The sequence below is a fragment of the Anser anser genome (assembly GCF_964211835.1).
Source record: "Anser anser genome assembly, chromosome: 4".
Taxonomy (NCBI): domain Eukaryota; kingdom Metazoa; phylum Chordata; class Aves; order Anseriformes; family Anatidae; genus Anser; species Anser anser.
The window spans coordinates 67,323,908-67,339,791 of NC_139724.1; the positions used below are offsets into that span (position 1 = coordinate 67,323,908).

Consider the following 15,884-nt stretch of genomic DNA (forward strand, 5'->3'; position numbering starts at 1 on the left):
GCGTAAAGAGTTCACTTCTGTGGATCATAATCATCTATATTCATCAGCTACTGTACAGTTTTTAGACACAAGACTTTATTTAAGATGTAAAACAATACTTCAGCTCACTGTGCTGTTTTGTTACTTGCAATGCTTTCCACTAGCTCCGGTATCACTCACTACTGCCAAGAAAATATTCCTGTTAATGATACTCTTCTATTTTATCTGGCTAGAGTATGAAACGTGTTAAAATCCCTGCTCTATATTAAATTCCATTTTACAACACTGTTTGCAGAAGGTTCCTATGCTATGGAGATCCCCTCTAATTCTGGTGAGCTTTCTCTCTCCCTGTTGTGAGAGGTCTGTAACAGCCCCCGCCCCATGCACAGCAGGGTTTTGCAGGCCTAGGGTTCTGTTTGTTCTCTCTTCTCATAACTTTTGAATTTCCACAGTACAGTATTTCCAGACTCACCCATCCACTTTTTTTGTTTTCTATATATTTTATGTTGCCTACTTTATCGCAACCCCCACCTTGGGACTCCTCAACACCATTACCTTGCAGTGACTCCTTCTGGGAGAAGTGGCAACTTGAACAGCTACAGAGTTCCCCTATTGCTGATGCCGGTCAGTGTCCAGTCCCAGGTCAGTGGCATGTTGAATGGACGCCTCAGGTGCCATTCTCCCACCTCACCTGCACCCCTCGAGACAACTACACCTTTTTAAGCTGCAAAGAGAACCACCTTATGCTGTCACTGGGATAGAAACCCTAGGAATTCGCCACAAACTCACCACCATGAGCAAAAGCTTTAAGTGAAAGTATCCTGTAGGTACACGGAGCTGTTGCACCAGCCTTCACCTGTTTGATAAAGCCACTCTCTTTATGTGATTGACTTGTCCCTGCAATAAAAGGGGGATTTCTTGTGAAGTACCTGAAATACACTAATGCTGGCCTCTTGTTTCTGTATTTTCATAGGCAATCACTCAGGCGTGGTTTTGAGCATCAACTCCAGAGAGATGCACAGTTACCTGGTTAGCTGATATTTACAGCTGAACACAAAAACCGAAAGACTCTTCTCTGTATCGTTTTATTTTTCCCTGGTGATGTCACAAAATTGCGAATATGGCTGTAAATGCTGGTGGAGAGAAGGTTCCCTAACAGTCCCGTGGAAAAAAGGCGTCCATCATCAGTTACCAGGGGAGAAGGATAATACGTCTTGTGTTCACTCTATGGCCTGGGAACTCGTTACAATTCAAATTCAAACTATGGTAGCAAATTTGTAGCCCTAGGCACATTCAATGCCACCTTCCTTTTTTCTTTTCCTGTATATGCTCTAGTTCTCTATGTTTATTTTTAGGACGATTGTCTGTAACTTTTTAACTATGTTTTTAACTGAGGTATTCAGTGGGAAGCTGGGACTCTTCAGCCTGAAAAGGTGATTTCTAAACAAGCGACTAGACCAGAATAGATGGTTTTCACGATGACATTGTGTCAGAAGGCCATAACTCAGCAGTGGTTCTGTACTGGGAGAGGACTGAGCAAGGAGTCCTATGTACTCCTAGGCCATACAAGCTCTTAACTTAAAAATGTGTGAGACAATCTAATGAATTTATGCTTACGCCCTTCTGTGGATTACAGGAAGTAAAGTGTTAATTAGGATATCTCGTAATTATAGGATAATTCTCCTTTAAGTGTAGCAAGTCCTGACAAACCATCAGCATAGGTATATCCCCCGATCCCACCCCATGTGAAAGAGAAACACCAGCGTGAAGCTTTTCCCAGACCAGGTGCCTTCACTTGCAGACAGTCATTTCATTTGCTCTCCTATTGTCTTCTGAGCGAGCACCTCTAGGACGATGGCAGCTGCCAGATCAGTTATCATGTAAAAAAAAAAAAAAAAAAAAAAACGGTGCTGATGGCCTGTTTCTTTTTAAATTTCCAGAGAGTGTAAATACCTCTTTAGGTTGCTTTCTTTGTATGGTTATTTTTTAAAAAATTGCCATTAGGGCAGAGATGCCAGGAAGGTCAGAGCTCTCCTCCAGGTGGAACACCACAGTCCCCTTCCCACCCGTGTCACCCTTGGGGCTTCCCCTGCCTTTGGGCCGTTGGAGGCAGGGGTGGGCAAACCCTGACCTGAACTCTGCTTGGGTTGCTCTGGCAGTCTGTAGGGCCCTGGGGAGCACCGGTTGTGGTTTCAGAGTTCGTATTTCCTTTCTCTCACCACAGGGTGTCACTCGGTCCCTAGCACAGCACTGGTCCCTACGCCTGCAGGTTGGGCAGTGGGGCTTCTGAAGGAGCATCCTGCAGAAGGTCTCGGGGGTCAGCCTGGAGGTTCCCCACTCCAATTTTGTGATCAGCTCAGAGTTTCCAAATCCCAACCTCTGCACCCCCAGGCAGAGGCAGTGCGGTGAATCCGCACCTCGCTGCTGGTTTCCCCGAGGTTGATGGAGCTGTGTAGGAAATGGACTGTGGTGTGATGAGTTCAAACATCTGGCATCCTTTGTGTCACGGCTGCCTGGAATTAGGACGCTCCTCTCAGAAACCTATATAATCTCTTCACTTTTTGCCTTCAATAGAGAATAAATAGCTCTTTACTCAGTGAATGTCATACCTATGCTACTGGCAAGCTCCCACACCACCTTGCGTAAGGAGGATACAGATAGCTATCTGCATCTTTCTGAATAAACAAACAGTAAATAGTGAGCGCTGGCAAGACAGAAGAGACCTGTCTTTAAATTACCCCATGCATTGGAGTCATTCTTCCATGTAGCTGTTGATGGCCTAAAGCATATGGTTGTCAAATGCAACAGACTGGGATGTAGTAATTCAGTGCAGTACTGTAGGCTCTCATAAACCCTACAGGATGTATGTGTAAAGCACAAGAAATTCTAGTTTAGAAATGTAATGTAAGGACCTGGGTGGAAAAGTTAAAGATTCTGAAAGTGCTTGCAAACTGCTCAGGAAAATAATTTCCAAAATCTTTCAAAAAAAAAAAAAAAGAAAAGAAAAAGAAAGAAGCCTAAGTAGTGGTAGAGTGCTGTGCAAATTGATCCAGAGAGGAGCAGTGCTCTAGCAGATGTGTACGCAGGAAGGACCGTGGTTAAATCCAAGGTGTTACATTTGTCTGAGTCTGCATTTCTTGAAGAGAAGTGCAAATACAAAAAGTGCTCTGCATCGGAAACTCTCAGGGTTGTTGCACCAGAGGCTTCCCCTTCTCACCAGCTCTTTCTAGTGGGAATGAGCTGGAAAAGAGTAAAATAGTATTGCAAAGAGCTTGCTTATACCTGTGAAATAAATCTGTAGTAGGTATGGGGCAGGTGAGTAGGGGGATTTGCCTCATGAACAAGGAGTAGGGTGGAAATCCTAGTTTGGGATCGTTCTTCCACAGATTATCTGATTAGTGAAGGACACTGTTGGAACTAGGTCATGCATCTAATTTATGCTTTAACAACTACTTTTGTATGTGTAATACAGGGTGATTTGTGTCTCTGACAACAGGAGTCTTTTGGAAAACCGTAGAATATTTAACTGCTCGATACTCTAATTAACACAGCACAATATAGTGCCTGTAATAATGTTTTTCAAAGCTAATTAATCTGATTCATGCAGCACTTGTGTGAGGTTGGTTTGTCATGTCTTAAAAGCACTGTTTTCTAAAGAGATGTCAGTGTCGCCGTAACTGTATTAGCAATACCCAGCATATAATAAAGGAAGCCTTTGATTCCTTGGAAAAAATAACTTTAAAATGAGTTATTATGAAATTGAGAAAAATACCATGCCCATTTTCCCATTCATGGTTTATCTTTAAATGAAAATTCTCACAGTACTAGGTTTTGAATCTCTTGAACTACATCCAGGACATCTTAGCATTTTAAAGGCTATGTAAATATATACACATCCTTGATATATATCTAAAATCCTCTTACATGCATATACAGAACAGAGAGTTCTTTCTGTGCACAAATGCTAGGCACACATGTATGCATTTGTACATGCAGTATTCGTATGTACTCCAGTTAAACTTGTTAGTGAGGAAGGGTGATTTGATGGCTAAGAAATGGAAGATGGGTGTCAGGTACCTAGATTCTGTACCCAGACTTTGGACAAGCTACTTAACCTGTATGTGCCTCAGTTTCCCCACCTGTAAAATGGGGCTGATAGTAATTATGTACCTCACAGGAGCATTGTGAAGCTAAATTAATTACTGTTCGTTCAGGACCTTTAGAGTGAAAGAATTATGTGAGTATATAATATTAATAGTCTAGCTTTCTTTTTTCTTTTTTTTTTTTCTTACTATTGCTGTAATTTAAGGTAGTATACTGAAACCAACCACAATTATATGTACACGTAAAAAATCCATAAACGAAACAGGTACATAACTGTTAAAAAGAAGAAAAGAAAAAAATAAAAGAAAAAAAGGTAATTTCAGTTGAAAGCTGTTATTGGACCATATGCAGAGTAGCATTGCAACATGGGCTGTGATCTTGCTAATTTGCATCGCAGTATCTTAAACTTACTTTCTGCAGTGTTATTTGGTCAAAAGCCTAATACAATGGGTACAATGATACCTATCAGCATTGACACTGAACTATACTAAAACCAGAAACAACAAAACTGGTATTGTATTGGTATCATTTAGAACTTGTGGCCTTCTTAAACTCGCATGTATTTGCAAGTTCAAAAACACCAGGTACTTCTAAGAATGCTCCAATGCGTTCTGATATGAAGCCATCAAGATTTACAGTTGTTAACTGTAGTTTCCCTTTTGACACTGGACGTTTGAGACAGCTTTAGGATCGTCTACTCATATAACATGTTCAGAAATGCTCAGAAGACATTTACAGACACCCACACACTCACAGTGTAAATTAATTTCTTAAAAATAAAAGCAATATAAACCAATGTATATTTTTATACCCTTTAAAAGATGGTGGTGGAAGCAACTGTGAAGAAATAGAAGACACCAGCCTGAGGCAAGATGTTGTTATAGCTCCAATTGATACCCAATTTCTTTGAACTCTTTGAGGATATTCTCATTGAATATTATATTATTCTTGACGAGTTTTCTGCTTTCACTGACCAGTGAGAGCAGCATTCATTCACGTAAAGTAGATGATTTGTTAAATTACTGTCCTCTAGACAGACAGAGACAAATCAATGTTTTGTGATTGCTAGCTCGAAGTACAAAGCAGATTTCAGCTGACGTTGTTATGTTGGTTATCTGTTTCAAGTCCGCTGAGAAATCCCTTTAGTGGGAATACTCTATTATGGCATGTCGCTTCTTTAATAGAGAGTAGCAGAATGGAACTGCATTGGTTTCTATCCTCCTTACATAAATACATGCTCAAAGATATATATATACATATTTCATTTTTAATAAATTAAATTTACTGCCTTTGTTTGTAGTAGCTTTTTGATGACAAAGCAATGATTCTGATATGTTTTGAATTTTGACGTTATTTAAATTTGAATACAACGTTGCTAAGTCAGTAGCATTGATGACAATGTCAGTTGAAGGTTTTTCCTTTGTTTTCTCTAAAACTATGATGTGGCTGTTTGTTTTAATGCGGCTTTGGGGAAAAGAAGACTAGAATTTTTATTTCATTATCGATTATTTACAGTTGGAGTTGATTTTATATGTTGATTGATATTGCTGTGTTGTTTCCATCTTCATTTTAATTTCAGAGTTTTAGAAGAAAGTGCAAATTTCTCTCAAAATACTGGCTTACCACCAGAAAGAATTTTATTAGCGTTTACCTTTATAAATATTAGTTTTTGAGATGCAAAACTTTGATGGATATTCTAGACCATCGTAGCTTCCTAGCATATTTTCTCTATTCTAGCCCCAATTGCTTATTTATTCTACAACTTTCTTTGAGACTGGCATATAGCCTAATCCTACTAGTCTGTGAAAGTCTTTCTAAAACTTACATTAGAAGAACATTTAAGTGCCTAGAAGTAGTTAAAGTGTCTGCTTAGAACATTTTTATAACATTGTCTATATTTTCATATTCTTTATTTCCTTTCAGTATTTCAGTATTAGCCCTCTGACTGCCATTTAAATAAGTGTTTATTCCTTTCGTGGTTACGTATATAATGTTTTTCACTTATTTTCAGACTACAGTCATCAAAGTGACAAGTTTTGAAGTATCTCAGACCTCCAGTTAGCTTTTGCTATTAGAAGCTGAGCCCTGCAGTCTTTGGAAAATATCAAGCTGTGCACTCCTTAATTTTTTAATCTTCTTTCATAAGTCAGCCCTCCTACCTGGCTGACCGCCTCTGCAACTTTTCTTCCCTTTCTTTTTGCTGCCTCCAGCTGGTGGGAGTGCAGAAGGGTTTCACAATGCCTAGATAGCCTACAAGTCGACTCCCAAATTTGAACAGGAACTGTTTGATGGACTATTTTTTTTTCCTTTCATTTCAAATATTTTGCATAGAGTGCAGAGGACTATATATACTGTCAGGAAAATAAAGACTAGTAATCTGCACAAATTGTTCTTCATAATGGTCTGAAGACTAAAGAATGTATTTTCAGAATTTTTTTTTTTTTCCTGAAATTGATACCTACAGTGAGTGAGTTTCATGTCTTTTAATATGCAAGGTCTTATTTCTTTAAGTCTTCAGTACTTCACTTTTTTTCTCCTGTTAAATGGAGTAACAAAGTAGGTAAAATGTGAATTGTTAAGCAATGTATGACCAACTGAAAGATTTTCATTGTTTTCATCTCTCTTTTTTTTTTTCTTCCTTGTTTTAGGCTTGTCAGAATTACTATTTTCAGCTAGTTTACAAGACAGTAGCTGTGGTGATCTTCTGGAGACAGTATTTAAGACAAGAAATACTGGAAGGCTTAGAAATACATATTCTGTATGCACGATATAGCCCTGTAGGCAGTGCTAGGCTATGAATATACTGGACAAAACGACATTCTTATCAAAGAGGTGTTATGGTTTATATTCAAATATTCTCTTTTAATATAGATAGATATAAAATATCTCTTCAAATACATATACTTAATTGCATATTCTTGTCCCTCCCTCTTTTAGGTTAGTTTTCTTTTTAGGAATGACATTTAGTAGTCCTGAAAAAGAAGTAGATTGTTTCCTTCACACAAGTAATTTAGTGTAAAATTATTTCCTTGCAACACATTGAAAGCATTACGTAAACTTGAGCTTTATTAATCAGACTTGATTTCTGAGGTTCTGTAGAATTTGCATCTTTATAACAATTTGTTGCAATGCAGTGGACGTAAAGCCTCGTTGTGCAGCAATAATACATGCAGCAGTAGATGCCTTTGATGCACATATTTTTAATGCTATAATGAGTTTATTGATCGCTGGTAAATTCAGGCATTCCAAGTAAATTTCTTAGCATGTCTTATATTTCTATGTAATTTGTTGCTAATTTTAGCCAGCTTTTGGTACTTATATTTATTTCTGTCTGACACTGTCTGCTCTTGCAGATCGAAGGGCAAGAATTGGCTTATTCTCTTTAAACATTTATATATATTCATTCACACCATTTGCTTGTTAAGTTAAAAGAGTTTAGAAAGTAAAATCTTTCTGAAATTGTGAAAGCAATGCTTTTTAATGAGAACAGCTCGTACAGAAAAAACAGCAGACTTGTATCCACATGTTTTTTGAGACAGACAGTCTTGTTATGGATTATGAACGGGCAGGACTATGCAGAAGGTGTACATCCAAAACAGCAGTAGGCAATTCACAAATGATAAAACTAGAGAACTTTTTAATACACTATTTATATGCCCCAGATTCACAGAAGGACATTTAAAAGGTTACAGTTACAGAATATCATCACAAACGTAGGGAAACCCTCAATTTACCATCTCTACTTGCTGGTAAATGCACTGCTCTCTCTCTCTCTTTTTTTTTTTTTTGTGGTTTATCTTTTGAGGTGCTGCCTTCAGAGAGGTGACCTGCATTGTTTAATGCTTGGAACTTTTTGATAAGTAATTGGTGACACTACATAGAAAAATTTATCTGAATTTCCATTCTCTTTTGTTTTTCCTCAGTAATTGGTGATACTATATAGAAAAAATTATCTGAATTTCCATTCTCTTTTATTTTTCCTTGTTTTCCCTCCATACTCTTTTTTTCTCCTGCTGTTCTGTTTCATTATTGCTGCTACCTGTTTCTCTGCCTTGCCTGCCACCTCCTTCTGATGACAGTTCTCCACAGTCTACTTTTCTTTCTTCCTTGCATTTGTTTTGCTTTATGTTCTGTTTCTATCTGTGTCTTGAATGCTAACAAGAGGAATCACCATCTCTTCCCCATCCCTGTCTTTTCTCTCAGCTCTGGTGTATTATCTCAGCTGATGTACTTCCCTACACTTTGGCTCTCTGCATTTTCTTCTCGTTTCTTTCCCACTTTCATTTCTTTTAATATTTTCATGTTAAATTATGGCTCTCGTTTTCTCTAAATCTTTCTGGAGCTCTTCCTTTTTGCCATTCCTGCCCCTCTCTCATCTCCTTGTCCCAGGGAGCAGATACTTCTTCCTGAAATTGGCATCAGTGTTGTCCTCCTTGGAGGAGTGATAAACTATAACCACCATTTTCTCTCTTGACCTTACTGTCTCTCTTCATTGGAAGAAATACATTTAATTGGCAGACAACTAAACCCATGATCTACCAAATACCCCATTCTGCCTCACTTCAGGTTATGAGGATGAGACATGGTGTTTACATGAGCCTTCTGGAGCACAGCAAGGGTTGGCTTTCTTTGCCTGCCCTTCAAACTGGCAGATACAGGGCAGCAGCAAAGTTGGGCAGGGACATCCTGACAGCCACTAGGCTGTGTATGTATTTCAGTATGGGCTGCTGAGAACCAAGGTACTACATAGCCTTTTAGGTATAATGGTACAACCCGAAGATGAAGAATAGGTGAGATAGAGTCCATTGCTATAGGGAAAAGAAGGACCAAGGAGCAGTCTTGGGAATAGTTTGCCGGGTTTGTATGCAACCTTTCCTGGATGCAGAGGCAAATAGCTTTCTTTTAAGCTCATTAATATGCAAGTTTAAGCTGTAACCATATGGGTTTGGTGGAATCTTCTTGTGGAGGAGCTTGCAAAAAATGACAGGAATGAGGTAATTGAAAAGCTCAGAGCTATTTTTGTAGGGTAGAACCTAGGCTAGAGAGGAAGTGTAAGAGCGATGCAGGAGGAAGAGGAGCACAAGATTATACGGGACAGGGAAATGCAGGGAGAAAGGCAATATGATCAGTGTATATGATTTTGCCACAAGTTGTTTATTTTATATTTTTCTTAAGCTTTGGAGCTTCTTTTAATTTGTAATGACACATATATTAAGTTTTGTTGGTTGCATACAGAGGCTTTCAACTGTGAATCTAAATTGCTGCAGCACCAGGAACATGACAATGCTAAATTATCAGCATTAATTTCTACTTATAATTAGAGGGATCTGACACACAGCAACATCATGCTTAATGTACATGGAAAAGTGTTTGCTTCCCAGCAGCCAGGATGCATGTATGTGTGCTTCAGAGAGAGCTCCAATATAGCTTTTACCTCTGAGATGATTGTAGGCCATTTGTTAATGATGCTCCTCCTTAGCATGGCACTGAACTAAGAGGCAAGGGAGAAGAGTTATTTTATGGATTAGTTATGTGTCTTGAATTTATAGTGATTAAATGTAATTTGCTAAAATCCTTCTATGACCTGTAATTTTATAAAGTTTAGAGAGGATGGATGGAGCCGGTGAGTAGGCGTAGTATTCCTAAGGGTAAACACCAGACACTGGACTTTCTGAACATGTGACTAGACATTTTAGTTTCAGGAACACAGAGTTCTTATTATGTCCTATACACACCAGACATCTGAGTACAGCTCCTTTTTTTATTTGTCACTGACATGTTATGATTCATTTCTGCATGGGTGTATGGCATGAGATGCACTTGCTGCAGGGCAGAGGACTCTGGAGGGAAAACCTAATCACATGGAGAAGTACGCTTGAATTCTCCCCTCTTGATCCCAGTCTCTTCTGAGTTACTTTGCTCTGATTGTGGTTCTGCCAGCCAGCTGGTTTGAAGTCAAAAGGGGATTAACTCATTTTTATCTTCTTTTGTATGGCTGAGAAAAATACAAGGAAAAAATTGCAAGGGAATAGCAGCATGGAAGAGGTAGGGAATTTGATTAGCTGGTAGGGTTCTTTGGGAAGCTTACACCTTTTGTGCTTTACTTACCACTTAAATTTACAGTTGTGTACAGCTACCGTGATTTGTCTTTCCATTAACCATTGGCGTGTTTCTTTGCAAAAGGGAAGGTGGTTCTAAAGAATATCACACCAGTATATTGCAAATGCGGCATTAGAAGGCATCAGCTATCACCATTTCTCACTTAAATTAAAGTATGATAGTGTCATAACTCTGCACTTATGAATCTACGCTAGGAATATCAATTCACCCTGGATTAGGTATTGGAAAAAGGTTTTGAGATTTGAAAGTTGGAATGGGAGAATTTTCCATTTTAAGAGTAAAGGATTTATGCTGCCTTATTTACACTGCATCTGTGGCTGTTCCAACACATGCGGGTCCAAAATCTCTCATTCCTGACTTGGACAAATAAATCATATAGATTTGCTGGCATTGCCCATGGGAATAAAGGGGAAAAAAGACATTCAAACCAAGCTTAAATAATATCTTCAGGCTAATTAGAGCTTCAGCTCTTGGTAAAGATAGAAAAGCCAATAAAGTAAGAAGTAGGCTTGACATGCTAGTTGTGAAGATTCACAAAGCGTTCCTCACTGCCACGTTGTTCATGTGCAGCATTACTTTTTAGGCCCCACAGGGCCAAATTCTGCCCTAGTTTATGGCCAAGCAGGTTCACAGACTTTGTCAGGTAAACCTTTTGTTCCAGAAGAACGCTTACTGTTCATCCACAGTGAATTTGAAATCTACCTGCAGGCTAAAACCAGTTGTCATCTCACTGCATCCGTATGCACGCAGGTGAGCGACTGATGATCACCTGTAATTCCTACTCCCATGGTTAGCACGTGTGTATTTTGTATACACATAAGCTAATTACAATGAAGGCAGCACTTAGTTTTTGAACTAATCACAACTGCTTTTTTCAGAGTGTGATTTACAAATGCTTAACACTGTGTTTCTAAATGGATTTCTGATAAAGAGGCCCTTCCAGTCCAGTACAGGCTCTTAGTAGTAATCAGTATGCTGTAGTCCATACCTTTAACAGATGCAAGTGTGCAGTCCTCTCCTTTTGCCTTTGCACATTTTAGTATTTGTGAAATCCATACAAGACTTTTCCTATTTTATTTTTTTTTCGGGAGACCTTGACTTTGACCAGGTTTCTTTGTATACGATATCAGGACTTAAGGGAAGAACAAGATTAATCCATAACTGGTGCATTGTCGTAAATGGGGAAAAGTGTTATTTGTATATTTTTGTAAATATGTAACATTTAATGGCAGTTTTGTAGTGACGTGCTGTTTTTGAGAAGAAAAAAAAATATATGTTTGAATATGCTTAATGTAACACTTAACTGTGATTCAATTGCACAATTAATAGCTTAATCAGAAGTCTTGTGCAATATGTAGTGCACACACATAACCAAGTATCTGTTAGTGGTCCACAACCAAGTTTTTGACAACTTCTAATGATGATGATGAACTGTGCAGAGCAGTTGATCACAGTCTCTTTCAGCTTCCAAACATGTAGCAGGCAAACTACTGTATACGTACCTGTGTACTCCACTGCATCCAAAGGTATGCATTTGTCCTGAGAACCTGCACTACAGGTTTTTCTTTAATAAAATTTGGTTCTAAACTATTTGTTGTTTTGTTTTGTTTTCCTGTGAAGCAGCTTATGGGTTTTGTGGAGGCGAAACAGTTTTAGCACTCCCCAGAGTTTGTGGGCGCTTAGGTTTGTCAGTCGTTAGCAGCAAACTTGTACGGTAAGGCTGCAGCAAAGCCTCATCTCATCCTCCTGCACATAGAACAGGACCTCTTCTTTTTGCCTTTTCCCCTAGTGGAGTTGAGCTGCGATATAACTGGTGTGAGGGTGACACTCTGTGGTGAGAAGAAAGCCATGCAATTACAGCCAAAGAAAAGTTAGTTCTAGAATGCCACTGAATCAAAGGCTGAAAATTTCTGTCTAGCTAAAGAATGAAAGAATTCAGCAGGTTTTAACCTTGATCTCCCAGCAATAAACAGCCATAAATAGAACAAAGCTGTGTGTTCTTCTGACCTTCCTGTGTCTTTGTTTCAATCTTTTCTGTTTTCTTTGGCTTCTTCACACACTACTTACTTCTTATTTACTCCTTTTTTCTTTATTACCTGTATTGTCTTTTCTTTATCCCACTCACTTCCTGCCTGTGCTATGTAGGAGCTGCATCCTCCTTACAAAATTGAAGGGTTGGCAAATCCAAACCTGTCCTTGAGCTAGCTGTATGCAAGGATTTGGCCCCAGCTCTCAAAGTGCTCTCTTGTGACTGATCCTAGCAAGAACTGTCTTTCTTTGCTAAAGTCATTGTACTTTTAAGGCCAGAATATTCTGTGCAGCCGTGCAATATGGAAATTCCTTCCTGGTTTAAAACTTGGAGGCCTGCTACATACTTAGCTCAGATTTACCGCTGTAATACGGTTTTAGTTTTGCTGATAGGTGGTTGCTGCTGTGCAGATTGGCTGTCCCAGTGAAATCCTGAAGCTGGTAAAATAAAAAGCAAAGGAACAACTGAAATTAAAAAAAAAAAAAATAAACTTAATTTTCTTAGGGTGAATGCTCTGCCCTGGTTCAGCACTTTCTGATGGTCACTGCCAGAAGACAAAGCAGTTAGAGGAGCCGTGCAGGATGGGGAATGGGATCCTACCCCATGGCACGTCCTGCTAAAGGTAAAGCTGGGTTCAGAAATGAGCTTGAGGCTTTCCCTACTTGAGCGGCTCAGCTTGAAGACATTTTGATGATTGTCGTTTCAATTTCTCTAATCCTGTATTGTGGCTAGCTGAGACTTTAAACTACAATCTATCACTAAAAAAATGCAGCCTGTTGAATCTCAAGTGACTGTGTTTCATTTTCCAAATTCCATGCTCTGATATAAATAAAAACAAAACCAAAAGAAACCCTAAACCCTCTTACTTTTAATGATGTTCCACAAGCTCTTTCAGAGGAAAGCTGCTTTGGAAGGACAGAAGTGAGAACAGGCAGAGACAAGATGCTCCTGTAAATGAGCCACCTCAAGAAACTTGCCAGCATTTAACCTAAAGGGCTACTTTACTTCACAAACCAATTGCCATGGAAAAAATGATAAGATAATCGCTTCACTTCTGTTTTCTTTGCTGTCCTCCTCAAAGCCATATTAATTGCTATGTTATTTTGAAGTCTAGTTGGTTTCAACATCATCATGAATTATGTCTCTGTAATAAAACTTCTGAGTCATAAACATCAGCCAATATTTTTTCCTGTTTTCCATTAAGAGACTGATTTTTTTTTTCTTTTTGTGATTTATGCCTTGAAAGATACTTTGCTTTTATATGATTCCAGCTGCTGTGGTGAAAATGTTACTGTACTCTGACCTTCATGGTTTTCAGAAGATGATACAAAATGCTGCAAATGCTGCCCAGTATATTTTTAACATGATAAAAGGGTCCTTTCTTATCATTTCATCATTACAGCATCGTACCATAAGCTGACCTCAAAAAAAAAAAAAAGTACATGCTAAAAAAAATGTTAAAAAAGTAGTAACTCCAATCAATAATTCAGTGACAGCAGTTATCATCTATTGAAAAATTAATAATGAAACCAGGAATGAAGCTTTTCACTTATGTTCAACTTGAGACCATGTAGTAATAATTCTACTGTGTGAAGCAAAATCTAATAGGAAAATTATTTCCCTGTCATCAAGAGAGCTCATTGAAGAGGAATATCTTTCCTCTAATTATTTCAATTATCTAATATATTCTGAAGCAATAATGTTGCATTGTCTTGATCTTGAGACAGATGTTTGCATTAAAAATCAAATTGAAAAGAATATGATACATTATTTTATGGGAAAGAATGTTTTTGTAACTGGTGGTTGGAAAAATTACATAGTCGTTCTGAGAGAAACCAGCTTCATTTATCAATAGGAATATGGCAGGGGAAGAGGAGGAAGCATACAATAATACTTACCCAGTGCGTGCTTCCAGCTTCCATTTACTGTGGAGCTGGACCTCTCTGCAGCAGAGCTGGTAGCTTTGTGGTAGCTTTGTGTCGAATAGCCTTGAGTCATTCTTCTCTGCCATGAATTTTCTTTATTGTTATGGGCCTGTATAAGCTTTTAGCATCCATAACATTGTGGCAATGAGTTCCACAGCTGAATCATGCAATGAGGGAAAGTACCTCTGTGTAGTTTTGAACCTGCCCCATTAATTTTGGTACCCTGAGAGTTTGTACTATTAGTGACACAGACTATTTCGTTCCCTAGTCACGCTCTCTTTCTGGTTCCATTTTTTATAAGCTTCTAACATATTCCTCCCCCTCCTCCAGATTTCTTCATTCAGAAGAAGCCCTTATCTTTTTCCCCCTTTGGATTTCATTTTAATATCAATATTTTTCCCTGTATGATGGGGTCTCTCTTGCTCTTGTACCATCACCAATATATCTATTTATTCCATTCAGTGTCCAGACTTTGTTTAAATCCTAAAAAAGTCAGTGGAGATATCAGAATGTTTTTCTTCTTTTACCACTTTGTGCAAATTCTTGTGCACAGCAGTTGTTTGAGTGTTATCTTCATCTTTGTCATGGGGACATGTGGTGCCTGGATGACGTATTGCTACAGCTGAAGAAGTTTTGCTGCTGACAGCGTATGTTATTACATATGTCTGAACCAGGCAGGGTCTAGAACTCTGTGCTGCATTTTAGACCACAGGGTATTTGCTGGTTGTTTTGTTATCATTATCATTGTTTCTATGCAATACATCAATACATGGATATTTTCTTGGACCTAACTATGATCCATGACCATCTTTGGGTGTAGTCAGAGCTTTGTCAGCACTCATAATTATCTGGATTATTTTGTGGAATTGTTTATCTTTTCTTACCTTTGGCAGTTCTTTCTACATTTATTGACGTTGTATTTCTTCTGACATTTTAATCACTGGTGAAGTTTCTGCAAATCCTTGTAGCTGGATTTTAGCGTTAATGTCTTGAAACAGTAACAGCAAATTTTTTCATCTCACTTCTATTTTTTTTAGTTAGTTCTGAATATTCTGATATGCACAAGGCCCAAAGCCCAGCCTCGTGGGATCCCAAGGCTCAGGGCTAGTGGAAAAAAAAGAATTTATGTATTTTTTTTTTCTTTTTTAAAACAACCAGTTATTTATCCTACTAAGCCTTTTCCTTTTATCCAGTAGCTATTTAAGATTCCTTTGTGATGGACCTTGTCAAAAGTGTATTGAAAAATCCAACCAGAATGTTATTTTTCTAGATGCTTTTTAACAGCCTCACAGACCTCTTAGAACTTCATGACTAATGACATCCCAGAGTAAAAGCAATGTCTGATGATTCTCAACTTTCAGACAATTTTTTTTAGAAAAGGTCATGGGGGTGATAAAGAATCTAACATTAAAGCACTGCAATACTTATAATTTCAGTGCCTCAATGGAGTAAGCTAAGGTGTTGGTGAGGTCTTTCACATCATTGAATGCCTTTGGTATGCAACTATATAGACACAATATTAAATATAATTTAATACCATAGAGTTTAAAACACCATTAAGTTCGTTTATAAGGCATTTTTAGGCCATGAGCCTAAGTAACTTAAGATACTAATTTTCTAATTTTTGTTTATATATTATTATACTGTAATAATAGTATATATTACTTATTACAACTATTCTAAATAAATACATTTTACATAAAATATGCATATACAGTTTGTCCTCT

General features: G+C 38.1%; 1 protein-coding gene across 10 annotated transcripts in view; it reads left to right on the plus strand.

Moving 5' to 3' along the window:
- The window catches only part of SORCS2 (sortilin related VPS10 domain containing receptor 2), a 552,575-nt gene extending 540,784 nt beyond the window's left edge, over window positions 1-11,791 (plus strand). For 7 of the 10 annotated variants that reach the window (XM_083834471.1, XM_083834473.1, XM_083834479.1 and 4 more), the window contains 2 exons: window positions 542-621; window positions 953-11,791. In XM_083834471.1, the coding sequence (XP_083690597.1) occupies window positions 542-621; window positions 953-976 (104 nt within the window). In that variant the 3' untranslated portion in view covers window positions 977-11,791. The remainder of the gene's footprint in view (window positions 1-541; window positions 622-952) is intronic. The other 3 variants (XM_083834476.1, XM_083834475.1, XM_083834474.1) reach the window with 2 other exon arrangements.
- Window positions 11,792-15,884: the final 4,093 nt, after the last annotated feature.